We start from the raw sequence: 19,786 nt of genomic DNA on the forward strand, positions 1-19,786 counted from the left end.
TCACACAGCACAGGCCTTGTGTGCACTTTGCCACTACTAGAGAGAGACATCCTTTCTTGTGAGGTGCCGTCCCCAGCCCTGTCATAGAGCTTGTCCTCAGGAGTGAGGCTCTCAAGGATTAAGTAACGTATGTCCTAAGTGTCTGTTTCCAGGCTGGACGGCGCTGCATGAGGCATGTAACCGGGGCTACTACGATGTCGCCAAACAGCTGCTGGCTGCAGGTGCAGAAGTGAACACCAAGGGCCTGGACGATGATACGCCTTTACACGATGCTGCCAACAACGGCCACTACAAGGTTGGCACCCCCACACCTCATGTCTGCTCTGCCCTCTCCCTTCAGAACCATCCCATTGCTTCATATTTCTCTGTCCTGGTAGCCTTCCCATGAAGGACTACTAGTGAGGAATATTTGCCTCCCTTGCCTTGAAGGCCCTGTTGTCCCCTGTGAGCCCAGTTTTCACCTGAGTGGCACCTGGACAACTTCCACAGACCGAGAGGCAGCACCACTGTAACATGTCACACCATTCTCCTTTGGCCATGTGGGTCTGGTAGGGAAGAGCAGCGACACATGGTGCCAGGCCCCTGTTGCTGTCCCTGTTTGACCTCAAGGGAGGCCCAGGCAGCACCCAACATGGCACATTCACACTCAGCCTCCTGTGGGAAGGTGGCCTCTGGGTCAGAGGCAGAGACACCCAGGATGCACCATCCTTCTCATACTGCTAGAGGGGGACATGACGTCAGGGTCTGGCTGAGAGGCCACAGGCCAAGCAGTCTGCACAGGGGGGACACCTTCTGTCCACTCAGAGCGTGCTCCACAGCAGCCCTCACTCATCCTGACAGCACAGCAGGCACAGGGCTTGCCTGGGGGACTCTGAATGGCAGGTGTCCAAGACCACTAGACAGATGCCTGAGATGCCAATGTCATACCAGGTAGAATTACCCTATATTTCAGGAAAGTCATGGGTAAAATGGTTTGGTTTTGTTTGTTCTTTGAAGGGACCTGGAGCCTCCGAGGCGCGTAGCTGGCCGTAGGGAGGGGTCAGAGGCCTGGGAAACTGTGGCCTCACAGCACAGAGCAGGAGTCTTGGTCCTACCGCAGGAGGCAGGTTCCACTCGCAGCCACAGGATGGGGGAGTGGGTCCAGTCAGCAAAAAGGAGTCCTAGTCTAGACTCAGAGGACTGGGGTGGGGTACTGTCACAGCACCAGAGACTCAGACACGCACAGTTGTGTCTGTGTCTGAGGGGAGCAGCACAGCAGTCCTGCTCTCAGGTGGGATTGGAGTTGAGGAGGGTGTTTGCCTCTGGGAAGCAGATTGCTGCCCCAGGCATAGGAAATAGGTTACTGGTGATAGGTGACTAGACAGAGCTACCAAAATGTCAGTTGGAATGTGTGAGACTCATGTAGCATAAAATCAAGCAAGGAGAGGTCGTCTTACTGTTTAATGTAAATGAAAATAAATAAACCAGCTTGAAACTTGGTCTTTGTTTCCTCTATTCTGTGCTCTGCTGTCCCCTAGTAAAAGCTCTCCCTAAACCATCAGAATCTGCGCAAGCACCCTCGAGATCCACATGGTGCAGTGCTTCCCGAGAAGACTTCTGGGCTGCATGAGGAGAGGGGGAGACAGTGCGGACGGGCGGAGTGCACTGGCAGTAGGCCTGGACCCTCCTTGCTCTGTACTGGGCCACTATCTGGGGAAGGTGAGTGGCTGTGTTCCTCAACTCCCTGACGCAGTCCTCAATGTCTTGTAGGTAGTGAAGCTGTTGTTACGGTATGGGGGGAACCCTCAGCAGAGCAACCGGAAAGGCGAGACCCCACTGAAAGTGGCCAGCTCCCCCACTATGGTGAATCTGCTGTTGGGCAAAGGCACCTACACATCCAGTGAAGAGAGTTCCACTGGTAAGTGGTGTGGGCTGGGCGTTTTCTCCACAGCTGCAGGGCAGCCCGTGGCCACACAGAATCCCTAACTTCTTAGGGGCCTGGCTCTGTCAGGGACTTGGCCCCATCTTTGCTAGGCCACTCTGGACTCTGTCCACCAAAGGCTGGCCTCAGACGGCACCAGGTCAAGGGGAGCACTTCTCCAGAGGGGGGCTACCTGCCCTTCTCCGTGGGGTCCTACAGCTGCACAGCCCCACGCCCCTTCTGGGGAGCATTCTGATCTCTTTCTTCCTGTCCCAACAGAGAGCTCTGAGGAGGAGGATGCCCCATCGTTCGCACCGTCTAGCTCAGTCGATGGCAATAACACGGACTCTGAGTTTGAGAAAGGCCTGAAGCTGAAGGCCAAGAATCCAGAGCCACAGAAGACTGTGACTCCGGTCAAGGATGAGTATGAGTTTGACGAGGATGACGAGCAGGACAGGGTCCCCCCAGTGGACGACAAGCACTTGCTGAAGAAGGATTACAGGAAGGAGACCAAGTCAAACAGTTTCATTTCAATACCCAAAATGGAAGTTAAGAGTTACGCTAAAAACAATGCGATTGCACCAAAGAAAGCGGCCCATCGTATCCTGTCAGACACTTCCGACGAGGAGGACGCCAGCCTCACTGTCGGCTCTGGGGAGAAGCTGAGGCTGTCCACGCATTCCATGCTGCCCAGCAGCAAGGTACGGGAGCCCTCCAACTCCAGGCAGCAAAAAGAAAAAAGCAAGGTGAAAAAGAAGCGAAAGAAAGAAACAAAGAGCAAAGAAGTTCGGTTCGGAAAGAGAAATGACAAGTTCTGTTCCTCCGAGTCGGAGAGTGAGTCCTCTGAGAGTGAGGAGGATGACGGGGACTCGGTGGGGAGCACAGGCTGCCTCAAGGGGTCTCCACTGGTGCTGAAGGACCCCTCCCTGTTTAGCTCATTGTCGGCCTCCTCCACCTCCTCCCATGGCAGCACCACAGCCCCAAAGCACGGCACCAACCACAGTGACCAGCACGCCAAGCACTGGCGCACGGACAGCTGGAAAGCCATTTCCTCTCCCGCCTGGTCCGAGGTCAGCTCTCTGTCAGACTCCTCGCGGACCGGGCTGACCAGTGAGTCAGACTGCCCCTCGGAAGGCTCCAGCGTGGAGTCCCTGAAACCTGCCCGCAGGAAGCAGGAGCTCCGCAAGAGAGGCAGTCTCCCAAGTGCGCCACTGGAGAAGAGGGGCGCCTGCCACCCCAGCACGGAGGGCGCTGTCCCCAAGCTGGACAAGGAGGGAAAGGTTGTCAAGAAGCATAAGACAAAACACAAACACAAAAACAAAGAGAAGGGACAGTGTTCGGTGAGTCAGGAAATTAAACTGAAAAGCTTTACGTATGAGTATGAGGACTCCAAGCAGAAGTCGGATAAGGCCATCCTCTTAGACAGTGACATTTCCACAGAAAATAAGCTGAAAGTGCTGAAGCACGACCGAGACCATTTTAAGAAGGAAGAGAAACTCGGCAAGCTAAGGTCAGAAGACAAGGAGTGGATCTTCAAGGAAGAGATACTCAAGGTCTCAAAAGACGAGAAGTCACTCAAGAGGGCCAAAGACATCGGCAGGTCTTTCCGGGAAGACAAAGACCGCTCCGGCAAAGCAGAGAGAGAGAAGGCCATGAAGGAGAAGTCCCCCAAAGAGGAAAAGCTGAGGCTGTACAAAGAGGAGAGGAAAAAAAGGTCCAAAGACCGGCCCTCGAAGCTGGAGAAGAAGAGTGACGGGAAAGAAGACAGGCTCTGCAAGGAGAAGGAGAAGCCGCGGAAGGAGAAGGGCTACAGGGACGATGCAGCATTTGACGAGTACTGCAGCAAAGCCCAATTTCTGGAGACCGAGGACTCCAAGTTCAGCCTTTCCGATGATCAGCAGGAGAGGTGGTTTTCTGACCTGTCCGACTCCTCCTTTGATTTCAAAGGGGAGGACAGCTGGGACTCCCCCGTGACAGACTATAGAGACATCAAGAGCGACTCTGTGGCCAAGCTCATCTTAGAGACAGTGAAGGAGGACAGTAAGGAGAAGAAACGTGACAGCAGAGCCCGGGAGAAGCGGGACTTCAGAGACTCCTTCTTCCGCAAGAAAGACCGGGACTATCTGGACAAGAACTCCGAGAAGAGACGGGACCAGATGGAGAAGCACAAAGGCATCCCCAGCTACCTCTCTGAGAAAGACAAGAGGAGGAGGGAGGCTGCCGAAGCCGTGCGGGACCGTAGGGATGGCCTGGACGGGTCCCGGGAGCGCAAGGACACCCGCCTCCGGCCTGAGGATGCACATCGAGAGGACTTGAAGGACTGTGGCTGTGAGAGCTCTTTCAGGGACAAGCCAGACTGCGACCTGGCCAAGGGCCTAGAGCCCTGGGAACGGCACCATGCTGCACGAGAGAAAGAAAGGAAGGACAGCCTAGAAAAGGAGAGGAAGGAGAAGATGCGGGCTGAAAAATACAAAGACAAGTCACTAGACAGGGACAAGAATGAGAAGTCTCTCCTTGAGAAATGTCAGAAAGACAAAGAACTCGATAAATGTTTCAAAGAAAAGAAAGATGGCAAGGAAAAGCATAAAGAGGCCCACAGCAAAGACAGGAAAGCATCCCTCGACCAAGCAAGAGAGAAGAAGGAGAAGCTGTTCCCTGGACTTCTCTCTGAAGACTTCTCTGAAAAAAAAGATGAAAAGAAAGGAAAAGAGAAGAGCTGGTACATTGCAGACATATTCACCGATGAAAGTGAAGATGAAAAAGATGATTACATGTCCAGCGGGTTCAAGGTCGGGGAAGCCGGGGACACACAGAGGGGGGACAGCCTCCAGGACAAGGAAGACGGGAGAGAGCCACATCTCTCAGACAGACACCGGAAGTCCTCCTCCGACCGGCAGCATGCGGAGAAGCCCAGAGATAAAGAGCCCAAAGAGAAGAAGAAGGACCGAACAGCTGCCGAAGGCAGCCGGGACAAGAAGGACAAGACCTTTGAGAAGCACCGAGAGAGGAAGGACAAGGAGTGTGTGGAGAGATACAAGGACAGGAAAGACAGGGCTTCAGTCGACTCCACCCAGGAAAAGAAGAACAAGCAGAAGCCCCCTGAGAAGGTGGAGAAGAAGCACTCGACTGAGGACAGGGCCAAGAGTAAGCACAAGGAGAAAGCAGAAAAGGAACACTCCAAAGAGAGAAAGGGCTCGCGGGGTGCTGAGGCGGAGAAGAGCCTGCTGGAGAAGCTGGAGGAGGAGGCGCTGCATGAGTACCGAGAGGACTCCAATGACAAGGTCAGTGAGGTCTCGTCCGACAGCTTCACAGACCGCGGCCAGGAGCCTGGCCTGAGCTCCCTGCTGGAGGTGTCCTTCTCAGAGCCACCTGACGACAAGGCCAGAGAGAGCTGCCTCTCAGACAAGCTGAGGGAGAAAGAGAGGCACAGGCACTCCTCGTCCTCCTCCAAGAAGAGCCATGACCGTGAGAAAGCCAAGAAGGAGAAGGCTGAGAAGAAGGAGAAGGGCGAGGACTATAAGGATGGGGCCGCCAGGAAGGACTCCAGCCAGTACGAGAAGGACTTCCTGGATGCAGAGGCCTATGGGGCCACCTACACTGTGAGAGCTGATGTGGACGAGGAGGTGGAGAAGACCATTGAGATATTTTCCTCTGACAAGAAAGAGAGAAACGATTCTGAGAGGGAAACTTCCAAGAAGATAGAAAAGGAACTGAAGCCTTACGGCTCTAGTACCATCAGCATCCTGAAGGAGAAGAAGAAGAGAGAGAAGCACAGGGAGAAATGGAGAGATGAGAAGGAGAAACACCGGGAGAAGCACACAGACGGGTTCCTCAAACACCACAAGGACGAGCCAAAGCCTGCAGCCAAAGACAAGGACAACCCTCCCAACTCCTTCAAGGAGAAGTCCAGGGACGAAAGCCTGAAACTCAGTGAGGCCAAGCTGAAGGACAAGCTCAGGGAGAACTCGGAGAGAGAAAAGGCTGACTCAGTGAAGATCAGCAATGGGAATGACAAGCTGCCACTGGCCAGAGACCTGGGAAAGAAGGACGCCCGGCCCCGGGAGAAGCTCTTAGGAGATGGCGACCTGATGATGACGAGCTTCGAGAGGATGCTGTCCCAGAAGGACCTGGAGATTGAGGAGCGCCACAAGCGTCACAAGGAGCGCATGAAGCAGATGGAGAAAATGAGGCACAGGTCTGGGGACCCCAAGCTCAAGGACAAGACAAAGCCCACTGACGATGGGCGCAAAAAGAGCCTGGACGTCCCCCCTAAGAAGCCCCTGGGGCCAGAGCCTCCCCTGAAGGAGAAGAAGCTCAAGGACTGCACTCCCACGCCGCCCACCACCGAGAGCAAGCCCGGGCCCGGGGCAGAGTGCAGAGACTGGCTGGCAGGGCCGCCCTTCAAGGAGGCCTTGCCTGCCTCGCCCCGGCCTGAGCAGAGCCGGCCCACCGGGGTGCCTACCCCTACCTCAGTGGTGTCATGCCCCAGCTACGAGGAGGTGATGCACACGCCCAGGACACCGTCTTGCAGTGCTGACGACTACCCCGACCTGGTGTTTGACTGTGCGGACTCCCAGCACTCATTGCCCGTCTCTGCCACGTCCACCAGCGCCTGCTCGCCACCGTTTTTTGACAGGTTCTCCATGGCCTCCAGCGGGGTTTCTGAAAACCCGGGCCACACACCCACGAGGCCTGTCTCCACCAACCTGTACCGTTCCATCTCTGTGGACATCAGGAGGACCCCCGAGGAGGAGTTCACTGTTGGAGACAAGCTGTTCAGGCAGCAGAGTGTCCCTGCAGCCTCTAGCTTCGACTCACCTGTGCAACACCTGCTAGAGGACAAGGCTCCGCTGCCGCCTGTCCCCACGGAGAAGTTCACCTGCCTGTCCCCAGGGTACTACTCCCCAGACTATGGCATCCCCTCGCCCAAGGTGGATGCACTGCACTGCCCCCCTGCCTCCGCAGTCAGTACCACGCCCTCCCCTGAGGGCGTCTTCTCTGGTCTACCAGCCAAAGCCTCTCCTGCAAGAGGTGAGCTGTTAGCCCCAGCTGCAGAGGGAGCCCTTCCCCCGGACCTGGGCCTCCCCCTGGATGCCACAGAGGACCAGCAGGCTACAGCTGCCATCATCCCTCCCGAGCCCAGCTACCTGGAGCCCTTGGATGAGGGCCCCTTCAGCACTGTCATTACTGAGGAGCCCGTGGAGTGGGCACACCCTGCTGCCGAGCAGGCCCTTTCTTCTTCCTTGGTCACTGGTGCCTCCGAAAACCCCGTCAGCTGGCCTGTGGGTGCTGACCTCCTACTGAAGTCCCCTCAGAGGTTCCCAGAGTCCCCAAGACATTACTGCCCTGCTGAGTCCCTCCACACCTCCACCCCAGGACCCTTCAGCACTGCAGAGCCCCAATACCCTGTGTCTCCTGGCTCCTACCCTCTGCCGGCTGCCGAGCCAGGCCTGGAGGACGTCAAAGATGATGGGGTAGGAGCCATCCCTGTTGCCCCCGAAGGAGGCACACCTTACACAGCCCCTGCCAGGCTGGAGTCCTTCTTCAGCAGCTGCAAGCCACTCCCAGACACCCCCCTTGACCAGGCACCTGAGCCCACTTGTGTCTCCACAGTGGCCCAGGTGGAGGCCCTTGGGGCTCTGGAGAGCAGCTTCCTGGACAGTAGCCACGGCCTAGCTGCCCTCGGCCAGGTGGAACCCGTGCCGTGGCACGGCGCTTTCACCAGCACCGAGGACGACCTGGACCTGGGGCCCTTTTCACTGCCAGAGCTCCCTCTCCAGCCTAAGGATGCGCCAGAAGTTGAAACAGAGCCTGCAGAAGGGAGCCCTGCTCCTTCAGGAGAGGCCCTCCCTGTGCCCCTTGGGGTCAGCAGCAGTGGGGATGGCCCTGTAGCTGTGGCTGAGGATCAGCCAGCCCCACCTCCTGAGCAGGCTGCCCCCCGCCTCTCCGCCCAGCTCAAGCCCTCAGAGGAGCCAAAGCTGGATGTGGTTCTGGAAGCCACTGTGGAGGCAGCAGCAGTGGTGGACAAGCAGACCCCTGAGGATCTGGACTCCAGCTCAGCACCTGTGCCTGCCCCTCCAGAACAGCTTCCCCCAGAGGGTGGAGACGAGGTGGGCACTGAAGACCCCTCAGCTGCTCCCCACTGGGCCCCTAATGACTCCACCCAAGATGCCCCCACACAGGCCCAGGATAGTTCGGAGGCCACCTCTGCTGCCCCTCCAGCTGAGAGCCCTCCAGATAGCATGCAGCCAGAAGCTGCAGAGCCAGAGCCCAGACCCACAGCCGAACCCCCCAAAGCCCCCCGGGTGGAGGAGGTCCCTCAGCGTATGACCAGGAATCGGGCCCAGATGCTGGCCAGTCAGAGCAAGCAGGGCACGCCTCCTGTGGAGAAGGAGCCCACGCCCACGCCGGCCTCGCGTGCCAAGGCCCGTGCCCCTGAGGAGGAGGACACCCAGGCCCAGCACCCACGCAAGCGCCGCTTCCAGCGCTCCAGTCAGCAGCTGCAGCAGCAGCTGCACACATCTACCCAACAGACCCGGGAGGTCATCCAGCAGACACTGGCTGCCATTGTGGATGCCATCAAGCTGGATGACATCGAGCCCTATCACAGTGACAGGTCCAATCCGTACTTTGAGTACCTTCAGATCAGAAAGAAGATTGAAGAGAAGCGCAAGATCCTTTGTTACATCACGCCACAGGCGCCACAGTGCTATGCTGAGTACGTCACCTACACGGGGTCCTACCTTCTAGACGGCAAGCCACTCAGCAAGCTCCACATCCCCGTGGTAAGTGTGTCCCCTGGCATCTGGACGAAGGAACACAACAGGCGTCAGGCACTCTTTGCTGTTACTTGTCGGGGCCAGCACTTGCAAGGTTACCAGGGAGCACGCTCCTTGGTGCCACACGCCCAACCTTGAGTCCGCTCTCGGGGCTGCCTCCTCCCGACGGCTCTGCACAGCACCCCCTCTCCCTCAGAGGCCACCGCAGGCTTGCGCTCCCTTCCAGCTCCACTTGGGCCAGTATGGTTTCCTGCATTCCTGAGTGGTCTGACTTAGTGGGTTGTGTCCTCTGCTCTGCCTTTCTCCTCAGACTTTTAGGGTGACTGTTACTCCACCCAGACTGACCCTGGTCTCCAGCCAGGGGCTCTGGAGTACAAAGCGCCCAAGCCTTCTGTGGGTCTCCATTCCCTCCTGGCCATCAGCTCATCCCCACCAGCAGGCCCTGCTCAGCCCTGTGCTGCAGGGAGCTTCCTTGCCCCTGGCAGAGAGAGAGAGAGCCCTCACGTGGGACTGGACCCCAGGGGTGACAAGGCCTTTTGGCATGCCTTCAGTCCTGTTGCTGCACAGTTTCTTCACAGAACAGGCTGTTTTTGCCCTGTCCCTGGCTGCACATGCTGGCAACAAGGACACTGCTGCAGCATCTGCTCTGCGCCAGCCCTTCCAAGGTGCATTCTGGCCTGTACCTCCCTAAACAGGTAGTGCAGCTCTGAAGCACCGTGCCCACAAGAGGGTGGGCTTTCCCCACCAGCCCCACGGAGAGCCCAAGAGTGTGCCCAGCTTGCGCCCAACAGGCGGCCCATGTTCTTGACCACAGGAGCTGGGCTCAGACCAGTGCACTCAAAAGATTTCTATTCCGGAAGACTTTCTGTACTTCCTGTGGTCCAATCTAAATTAGATAACTTTCATTTCAAAAATGGAGGTAACAGTTGCTGAACCCCTACCACGTAGCTAGCTCTTGGCTAGTATGCTCGTGTCACCCACAGATGAGGTGGTCGGGGCCAGGTGCATCGGGCCCCTCAGCCACTGCAGGGAAGTGCCGCTCCTGGGCAGGCCAGAGGGTGCCGGAGCTGTGCAGCCTCCTCCCGGACTGCAGCGGCACCAGGCCCCATGCTTTCTCTCCCGTAGGTCAGGTGGAAGGCGGGATGCTCCTGCACCAAGCTCCTCGTGCAGAGGCCTCACCGCCCAGGGATGCCACATCTCCTCAGAGAACTTAGTGCTGGGGACACACAGACCACCACTGCCACCAGGGGCTGAATGAGCACATTTTGCAGACAACACATTGCCAAAGCTTTTGCTTTGATCTGATTTTAGTGTCCAAAGTGTAAAGTCCACAGAATTTAGTTTCCAGGGGATTTCCAGTGCCTATGGGTGGCAGGGTCTGTGGGGGATGCTACCTTCCCAGGTTGTGTGCATTGGGGCATTGCATGGTGGGGGCGGAGGCACTGTGTCTCCCTCTGCAGCTTGCTCAGATCCCGTATGCGTCCTTCCCTCCAGTCTTTGCCCTTTAACGCAACATCTGTGGTGGCTCCACTGTGCTCGTCACCTCCTCTGCACACTGACTTACCGAGCTCTGCCATCAGTGGTGCTGCCCCTCCAGCCTCTGTGCTGCTGTTCGGGTGCAGGCTGCCTGAGCTGTGCCTCATTCAGCCCTGCCGTTGACTCCTGGGCCCTTGAGGGCGGAGTGGCAGGCTTGTTACATCGCTCTGCTGCCTCTCTCCTCTGTGGTGTTCCTGCTCGCCTGAGAGGGACTTTATGTAGCTGGAGTCCAGCAGTGCTGCTGTCCAGCCTCTGGGCCTCTGCGGGACATGGCAGGCTGCTGCCCTCCTGGCCCTGCTGGGCTGTCTGCCACAACACTGGCACTCCTGGAGCAGTAGGCAGGCCTCCTCTCCTGGACAGGAGGCCTCAGAGAGGCACTCTGCTCTGTTCCTTGCTGTTGCCTTCACACTGCCGTCTTGGGGCCTGGGGACACGTGTGTCCCAGCAGGCTCCTGGTCTCGGTCGCCCCACAACCCGCTGACTGCTCTCCTTTCGGCCTGCAGATTGCACCCCCGCCCTCCCTGGCGGAGCCCCTGAAGGAGCTCTTCAAGCAGCAGGAAGCTGTTCGGGGAAAGCTGCGCCTGCAGCATAGCATCGAGCGGGTAAGACAAGGCCCAGGAATGAGGGCCCAGTACTGGGTACCCAGGCTTATCCTGTGCCTCTGCCCCCAGGAGAAGCTCATCGTGTCCTGTGAGCAAGAGATTCTGCGCGTCCACTGCCGGGCAGCCCGGACCATTGCCAACCAGGCGGTCCCCTTCAGCGCCTGCACGATGCTGCTGGACTCTGAGGTCTACAACATGCCTTTGGAAAGCCAGGTGGGTGGCTGTGACCCGGGACACACTTGCCCTTCACCCAGGACCTCCCTTGCAAGAAGAGCCAGAGAGGCCTCACTTGCCAGTACAACAGAAGGCAAAGCGGTGCCTGCACACATCTGCATCCCTGCCCGCGCCTGCCCTGGGCTGATCATGGCACGCTGCATCCCTGAGGGGCAGGGGTCTACCCATAACCACAGAAAGGGCAGGAGCCCCGGAGTCGAGGGGAGGACCCTTTGTAACCTGGGGAGCACAGCTGCTCTTCCTCCTCCCCACTTGGGCAGGTGCAACTCTGTTTCTGTTGAAACTTCCTGAGGAGCAGCGGGTGGCCCTAGGCAGCAGCTGGTGGCTCCTGCAGAGCCTGTGGCTACTGGCCTAGGTGGGCTAAGGTATCTCCACTGTGGGAACCAGGATAGGTGTGTGACAGAGTGGAGCTGCACAGGCCAGAACTCTGAGGCTACTACAGTCCATCCAGTGTCCCCCAGCTTGCCCTGCCGCATGTCGGCCTTGTGCCAGCAGCACCTGGCCTCAGGAGTTCTTCCCGGACCTCGAGGCACACCCGTGTCTGTGGCGGTGCAGTGTGGCTCTGGGTCTCTTCTGTGCACTGGGCCTTGGGGTGCGGGCTTGCTCTAAAGATCTCTACCCCGAGGGGCTGGATGGCTGAGGAGATAGCTCTACAACTCCCTTCTCCCATTCTGCACCTAAAAACAGATCTGTACAGCAAAGCGATTGTTAGCAGGTGTTATTTTAAGGCTGAGCTATCGGTAAGTTTTGCTTTTTCCATCCAAAGGAAAGAAAAGCATGAGTTAATAATTTCCTGGGTTGCCTTTGAAGGTCAGAGAAGTGTCTTGGGCTGCAGCCCGTTCGGGAAGGGCCCTGGGGTGGGCCTGGGCACTCCGTGCCCTGAGGCCAAGGGTAGCCCCCTTGGAGCCCCTGGTAGCCACCTTGCAGCTTGAGCATGCCGTCACCCTGGAGCTTCCACATGCCCTGGCCCCACCTCCAGAGCAGGCTGGTTCAGTGAGGACAAGATTGGACAAGGAAGTGGGCATCCGAGGCTGTCAAGGTGGACAGGGCAGCCAGTTGAGTCTCTCATACACCCTTTTCAAAGAACATTGGTTACTCCAGTTTGTGCAGAGGGAAGGAGTTGAAACAGATGCTTGCAGGAGCCTGCAGACCAGGCAACAAGGCTCCTGAGTCTTTGCTCAGCCCTCCCTGTGGGAAGCAGCCTCCCGGGGCCGATGAGGAAGGGGGGGCCATGCCCTCGGCCTGGATGTTACACTGGGTTACAGCCTGGTGCCTATTGTCCCCAAGAAGCCAGCATGGGTGGGCAGGTCCCTTCCTGGCTCGGGCTTCCTCAGAGCTTGGCTTTTTTCCCAGGGGGATGAGAACAAGTCAGTGCGAGATCGCTTCAATGCCCGCCAGTTTATCTCCTGGCTGCAGGACGTGGACGACAAGTACGACCGCATGAAGGTGAGAGCTGTGTCCTTTGAGGACCCACCCTGTCCATCCCTGTTGCCTCTTTGCAATGCCTTCCCTGGTGTGCAGCTTCTGTCGCTGGTTGAACAGGACCTGGGCCCTCCTCAGAGGACAGAGCATACAGCGCTGTTGTTCATGGGCATGCTGCTGGGGTGGCACGGGAGGAGGGGAAGACAGCAAGGAAGCAGCTACTCCGCCTGCGGCTCCTGGGGCTGCGTGCCTGGATGCCTGCAGATCTGAGACCCGGGAAGCACTGACCCTCCAGGTACACGGACACAAGCTGTCTTGCCCCTTACACAGTCGCCGCGCATGCTGTTCTCCCTCAGAGAGGGAAGCTCTCCAGAGTCCTGATCCCACCCAAGCATCACAGCGCCAGCCTAAACAGTTTAGCATGCGTACTGTGCCCATGCTGGTGCGGGCGAGAGAAACACCTCGGGAAGCTCCCCGGGGCCTCGCCAACTGTCCCACGTGAAAGGCCGGGGAGGACGTGCTCTCGCAAGGCCAGCAGGCATTGGGAGTGTGCTAAACAGTGAGCTGGTGCACACAGAAGGCCGTGTACTGCATTTTATTATGTGAAAAGAACATGTAGAAGCTGGTAAGAAAAAGGTGGGCCCAACAACGCAAGGCAAGAGGCGGTCCTGGACAAAGGAAATAGAGCAGCCGGCTCTGTAGGTGGTTACCTATTAGCCGAGCTCGCAGTACCGAAGGTGACACAACTGCATTTTTTCCCATCTCCTTACCTCTCCTCCTTCCCCCTCCTTCCATCTTTTGGTCTCCTCTTTTGCAAAATTTCAGTCTCCTTCTTATTCCCTATCTTTTACTTTGCTTTTTATACTTTGGGTTTCTCATGTGTAAGAAACCATGCAATGTTTAAGCTTATGTGTCTCATTGATTTCATTGAAAATTTTGTCTCTTGGGGGCCTGCCCCTTAGCTCAGTTCTTTAAGTGGCTGCTTCAACAAAGCAATCAGGCTCAGGTTGCTGTGGTTCGATCCCCACAACTCAAGCCAGCCAAACCTGCCCTGATGGCATTCAGAGCAAAAAAAAAAAAAAAGAAAAGAAAATTCCGTCTCAGGGCGCCTTCATTTTCCTACAGATGACTCGAGTTTATCCTTCTTTGTGGCAGACTGGTGCTCCATTGTGTGTAAATACCACACTTGTTTTAATCCATTCATCTGTTGATGGACATACAATAGTCTGCTCCCGAGATTTAGTGATAATGAATTTTTGTGGTAAACATGGTTATGCATAACATGATGTCTGACTCTTTTGGGAAGGTATCCTGATAGCTGGATTGAGTGGAATTTTATTTGTAGTTTTTTGAGACATCTACACACTGATTTCCATAGTGGTTGTGCTAATTTAAGTCCCCTCAGCAGTGTAGCCTCACCAACATGGGATTTATTTATTTATTTATTTATTTATTTATTTATTTATGTGGTACAGTGTCTTGCTAGGCAGCTCGGACCGTAGTGATCCTCCTGTCTCAGCCTCCCCAATGCTGGGATTATAGGTATGCGCCACCATGCCCGGTTTTGGAGGCCAGCTTGGCACGGGCCTGGCACGGCATGCAGTACTGAAGATTGAACCCGGGTCCTTGCGCTTGCCAGGCAAGCACTTAGACCACAGAGCTATCTCCTCGGCCTACCAGCATTTATTATAAAGAAGAAAATCATTCTTAGAGTGTTAAGATGGGAAGTGTCTGCTTAATACAGGTGGTTTATGGCTGTGCCAGTTCTCCTTTCATGTCCTGTACAACACAGCTGCACAGATCCTCCGTAGTAACTGCCCCTTGATGATGGCCATTCTTTCTGGACAAGGTAGCACCACTGTGTTGTTTTAATTTGCATTTCTATAATAGCTGGTGGTACTGAACTTTCTCCTGTGTTTATTGGCCATTTTCCTCTTCTGAAAAGGATCTGTTCATTTCAGTTGCCCGTTTTTATTGAAGTCTTTTATTGGGTGAAGGTATCGAATTGAAATTCCCTATATATTCTAGATATTAGTCCAGTGGAACAGCTGGCTAAATTTTTTTCCCATTCTGTAGATGGTCTCTTTAGTTGGTTGTCCCATTTGTTGATTCTTGGCGCTATCTTGTGCCACTGGAGTTCTTTTCATAGTCTTCCCCACACCTCTATGGCTTCAACAGTTTTACCTATTTTATCTTTTTTTAAAAATTTTTTTTTATTTGTGTGTGTGTGTGTGTGTGTGTGTGTGTGTGTGTGTGTGCATGTGGCCAGCTCAGCCCACCAGGGGGGGGGGCGGGCTGGCATGTGGTGCTGGGGGATTGAACCGCGGTCCCTGTGCTTTGCTAAGTTTGTCTAAGTAGGTGCTTTAGACCACTGAGCCATCTCACCAGCCCCTACCTATTTTATCTTCCAGCAAATAAAAATATTTCTGGTTTAACATTAAAATTTTAATCCATTTTGATTTTGTCTAGTGCATGGTGAAATGAGTCTAGATTTAATCTTCAGCCTGTGGAAGTCTAGCTTGCCCAGCACTGCTATTAAGAGGCCGTCTTTCCTCCACAGTGTCTCTGACGCCTGTCAGAGAGCCGGTGGCTGAACGTGTTTGGAGTGTTTCTGTCTCCTCTGTCCTGCTGCAGTAATCCACATGTCTATTTTTGTGCCATGCTCTTTTATTATTTTAATTTTGTCATATAACTTGAAGCCCAGGATTTCCGTGCTCTTGTTGCCCATCACTGCTTTTTGTTATTCTGGATCTCTTCTAGTTTCGTATGAATTTTAGGATTATTTTCTCTATTTGTGTGTGGAATGTAGTTGGTACTTTGGGATTGCACTGAATCTCTTCTCAATTGTGGAAGCATCACTATTTTGACTGTATTAGTTCTGCCTATCCAAAAATGGGGGCTGTCTCTCCAATTTCTGAGATCTTCTTTAATCTTTTCCAGAGTGAAGTGGGTCCCAGACTTAAGAGCATTTGCATTGCACACTTGCCCAGGTGTACAGTGTCAGACACATTGTTGGCTTACAAACAAGTGCAGCTTAGAAAGTTCTCCCAGAACGGAACTTGTTCGTAAGTCACTTCTGTGTCCCTTTTATTCCTTTCTCTTGCCTGATGCCTTGGCTAATGTTTCAAGCAACAGTAGTGCGGTTCTGGACATCCTTGTGTTGTTCTTAATCTTAGAGGGAAAGCATTCATTGTTTCCCCATATTGGCAGGAGGTTTTTCATAGCTTCTATCAGATTTTTCTTCACAGTGTCACAAGATTTTTCTGTATTGTAGGGACTCATTGGTCTCTCAGTGTACCCTGGGCAGAAATGGCAGCAGGAATGAGGAAAATGTGACAGACAAGAGACAGGAGCTAGATCAGGTGGAAATTTCTCTACCTGATGGACAAAGGACCCAAACAACAGTAGGGGCGTCTTACAAAGTTAGTATCAGGAAACACAAGCTTGCCTAGGGACTGATGGCTGGAAGTGTCCAGACAGGACGTGTTCCTCAAGCCTGAGACCTCGGGCTGGGCTGCTTAGGCACTGGGGCCTTGTCCTGCCCTCCCACATGGGGCTGGTTTCCAGCCTCAGCCGCTCCCAGCACTGCATCTGTTGAGGAGATCGTTTGGTCCTGGTCCTCCTTTCCGCTTGTGGGTGGTGATCCCGGGCCATGGTGTCCCTGGGATGAAGCCTCCTTGGTCATGCTGTATGATTTTCTTGATGGCTTGCTGCATTCTGTGTGCCATATCTTGTTGAGGGTTTTTGGTGTCTGTGCTCATGTTCAGTGTGACATTTACCTTCAAATCCAGCTGTTGTTACCACGTCCCATTTGAAAGGCTGCTGCTGGCAGGGTGGCCAGTGGTGGCCTGTGTAATAGGAGTGTCAGCAAGTAGAACCTTGGTCAGCAAACTGACTTTGCCATCCAGCCCAGCAGTTTCATTTTAGTAACTGAAAACAAGGATGGGTACGCAGATGTTACTGGAGCCCAGAGTCTGCCCTTCGTGAGCTCAGAGGCTCGGCCCAGGCGCCAGGCTGAGCCTCAGTGCTCGGCATGGCTGCTCCCTGGCCCCGTGCGTCTCTGCACTGGTGCCCAGAATGTCCCCTGTGTGCATACCAACATGGTGGCACTTCTCCATGGAATACAGAGTGGCACCACAGACCATGTAGAGTCGCAGCAGCGAGAGCACAGTATTGTCCGATTGTAGCCAGACACCAGCACAGCACTACAGAGTATGAGGGCCTAGGCCCCTGCTCAGCCGGGCGGCAGGTGGGCCCTGGGCCTGGCCATCCCCTGCCATCTAGTCCATCAGCAGCCAGCTGTGGGCTCCGGAGGGCCTGGCCACATCAGGGTGGGTGGGTGGTGCGCGCCAAGCCCCTAGAGGGCCGGCAGGGTGGGCTGGTCCTTGGGCTTACCCCTCACCTCCATGTGTCCTGCAGACGTGTCTCCTGATGCGGCAGCAGCACGAGGCTGCGGCCCTCAATGCTGTGCAGCGGATGGAGTGGCAGCTGAAGGCACAGGAGCTTGACCCTGCGGGGCACAAGACCCTGTGCGTGAACGAGGTACCCTCCTTCTATGTGCCCATGGTTGACGTCAACGACGATTTTGTGCTGCTGCCAGCGTGACACCCACAGGAAGGCCGTAGGACAGGCGAGGGCCACTCAGTCGCCAGTGCTGCCCATGAATCCCTGCGGTGAAGGAAGGAGGACCGCACCGCCAGGTGGGAGGAGCGAGAGACTGCACCTGGCCCGCGCCTCCCCTTCCAGACTGGCCGGATGCTGGGGGCGCAGAGCCCGTCCCTTCACCAGCTGCTGTGGGAGCCCCAGGCCGGCTACGGAGCCGCCGGCAGGAGGAGGAGATCGCAGTGTGAGGGGACAGCAGCTCCGCCTTGGAGAACAGCACCAGGAGGGGCCACAGGACAGAGGCTTCCAGCCCCTCGTCATTCTGATCCTCTGTAGGATGCGAGCCAAGGCATCGCCCTCAGCAGTGATCTCCAGGTCAGAGGCAGGACAGCGCCATCTCGGCCCCATCCTCAGGGGCCCGGCTGCCCCTGCCTGGCCGCAGAGACGCAGCCAGGACTCGCTGACAGTGTTTTTAATGGAGTCAAATCCACGTGGTTTGTATATTTTTTCCTTTAATCTTGGGCATTTTGTTTCTCTTTCTGAGAACGTAACTTGAAACACTACAGAGCCAATAATCCTATACAGAGTGTATCCGGGACGCTGTACAGTTTTATATACCTTCACAATGTACTTTGCTGCCTTCTAGATAATTTATTTTGCAACACATTACTGCACAGTTGTAAATAACTTATGTACTGTAACATCACTTTCAGTTATGTGTAAAGAAATAAATAAATTAATTAAAATGCTCTTTGTATATAGATGCACCTTTCAGTGGGCAGCACCTCCCTCTCAGGTGGCACCAATGGGTTTAAGCTTTTCTTCCAACTTAGTTTTTTTTTTTTTTTTGTATTTTAAGGAAGAGTCTGCAGGGTGTTCAGGGTCGCACTACTCAATTGGACTCGTACTGATCTGCCTGTTTACAGCCTCCCAAGAGCTGGGCTTACAGGAGCACGCCACCAGGCCCAGTTTCACTTGCCATCTCAGCGTGCCCCGGGAGCAGGGCCGGCAGGGCAGGGCAGGCCCAGGGATTGAGCCCCCGTCCCCTGTGCCTGCTTGCAGGAACTTTAGTTTTCCTTCCAGCTGCAAGCCAGGACCACCCTCCATGTGCCCGCTGCGTTAGCGCTTCCTTGGACACGAGGACAGCAAGGCCCCAGCTTGGTGATGTGCTGTGACTCCCGGGGGCCAAGCTGCACACCCCCTCCAGGCCCATGCCCACCATCAGAGTACAGGACCCCAGCCAGGAGGGTCTCCAGGCCGGGAGGAGCTGTGTGTGCGGTGTGCAGGCTGGCACTGGCCTGCTGCTCCTCTCACCCGTCCTTGGGGAACAGGGCTTCAGAGCCACCCTCCAAGAGCAGATCTGAGCTCAGCTGGGCTCGGCCGCCCTGCTGGGCCTCGCATCACAGCCCTGTGTGCCAGATGCCACTTTTAAGCCCTGTAGCTTTTAAAATTGCCTGAGTTTTGCGACACGTGAGTTACTGGCCCCAGTCACTTTGGGCCACGATGGCAAAGGTTGCAGCCCTCTAATCTGCGTGGCTTGCACCAGCCCTGCACTAGTCTGCTCCAGGAGGCACGTGACAGTACCCCGGGCTCCCAGCACCCCGGACACGGCCTCACCAGGAACTCCAGGCTGTCGAGGCTCAGCCCCTCATCGGCATCACAGCCACCATGAGGCGCGGAGGCCAGGGGCAGGCAGAAGGGCGAGTCCTGGCCTGGGGGGAGTGTCCAGTGGGCCTAGGCCCGGCAGGGACAAGGAAGGGGCAGAGGATCTCCCGGCTGTTGGAGAGAACCTGAAGCAGGCAGGGATACTTCAAGAAAAGCTGGGTGCTGCAGCAGGGATGGCAAAGACTTGGGGGATCCAGGCCCGGGGCTACGGTCCAGGCTGTGACCTCCCAGCCAGAGGACTCTGCATGGAGACCAGATTTGTGCCAGCTGGGACACACTTGAGGCACCACCTGGCACCAGAGGAACCATGCTCTTCCAGGCACAGGGACAGCTGGGGGCTGGAGAGCCTCAAGCAAGGGCCGGAGACAACAGGGTTGAGGGCCTGCAAGCGTGATGCACCCCAGCCTCCCCAGCCTCTGCCGCCTCCCCCTCCGCCCCCCAGTGAGGCAGAACAGCACCTGTCTGAACCACTGATCCTGCGAGGAGGATGTGGAGCCCAGCTGCTCCCATGGCTGGCAGCGCCTGCTGCTCGTGCACAGGGGGCGAGGGCCTCGGCTCTGCGGAGCTCACTGCTCCACCATCAGGAAGGGAGTGTACGTCAGGCTCCTGCGTGCTACGTCTGTCACAGCCTTGTTTTTATTGTTTAAAAGAATGAGAGACATTTTCCATGTTTTCAGAAAGATGATGTTCACACCTCAATGCAGTCACCAAGTTAGAATGACAGCCAGCGAGTCCCCAAAACAAGAGAAACAGGATATACGTGACAAATTCAAGGTGGCCCTAGTTGAAACAAAAGGATTCTGCCACAGATAAAATCTTCTGAGGAGCTACTGTGGGTTGCATTAGTTTAATAGGAAATGGGGGCACAGCTGAGTGGGTAGTTCCAGAAACCCCCCATCCATCCAGGTCATGGAGGGGGTTGCCTTGCCTCAGAGTACAAGATGACCACAAAGCAGGGGCCCACAGCAGGGGCTGCGGCTGCACCTCCACCTTGGCACAGTAGCCCCCGTTGGGCCATGCAGCTCTGAGAAAGTGCTTTTCAGTGGC

The 19,786-nt window shown here is 55.7% G+C and overlaps 1 protein-coding gene across 4 annotated transcripts in view; it reads left to right on the forward strand.

The window, feature by feature from the left end:
• The window catches only part of Ankrd11 (ankyrin repeat domain 11), a 181,956-nt gene extending 164,453 nt beyond the window's left edge, over nt 1-17,503 (forward strand). For 2 of the 4 annotated variants that reach the window (XM_004644991.2, XM_023705233.1), the window contains exons 7-13: nt 153-295; nt 1,750-1,897; nt 2,180-8,685; nt 10,718-10,816; nt 10,886-11,029; nt 12,404-12,496; nt 16,892-17,503. In XM_004644991.2, coding sequence (XP_004645048.1) covers nt 153-295; nt 1,750-1,897; nt 2,180-8,685; nt 10,718-10,816; nt 10,886-11,029; nt 12,404-12,496; nt 16,892-17,077 — 7,319 coding nt within the window. In that variant the 3' untranslated portion in view covers nt 17,078-17,503. Of the gene's footprint in view, nt 1-139; nt 296-1,749; nt 1,898-2,179; nt 8,686-10,717; nt 10,817-10,885; nt 11,030-12,403; nt 12,497-16,891 lie in introns of all 4 variants that reach the window. The other 2 variants (XM_023705234.1, XM_023705236.1) reach the window with 2 other exon arrangements.
• Nucleotides 17,504-19,786: the final 2,283 nt, after the last annotated feature.

This window comes from Octodon degus, unplaced genomic scaffold (assembly GCF_000260255.1).
Source record: "Octodon degus isolate 3935 unplaced genomic scaffold, OctDeg1.0 scaffold00215, whole genome shotgun sequence".
NCBI classification, from domain to species: Eukaryota; Metazoa; Chordata; class Mammalia; order Rodentia; family Octodontidae; genus Octodon; species Octodon degus.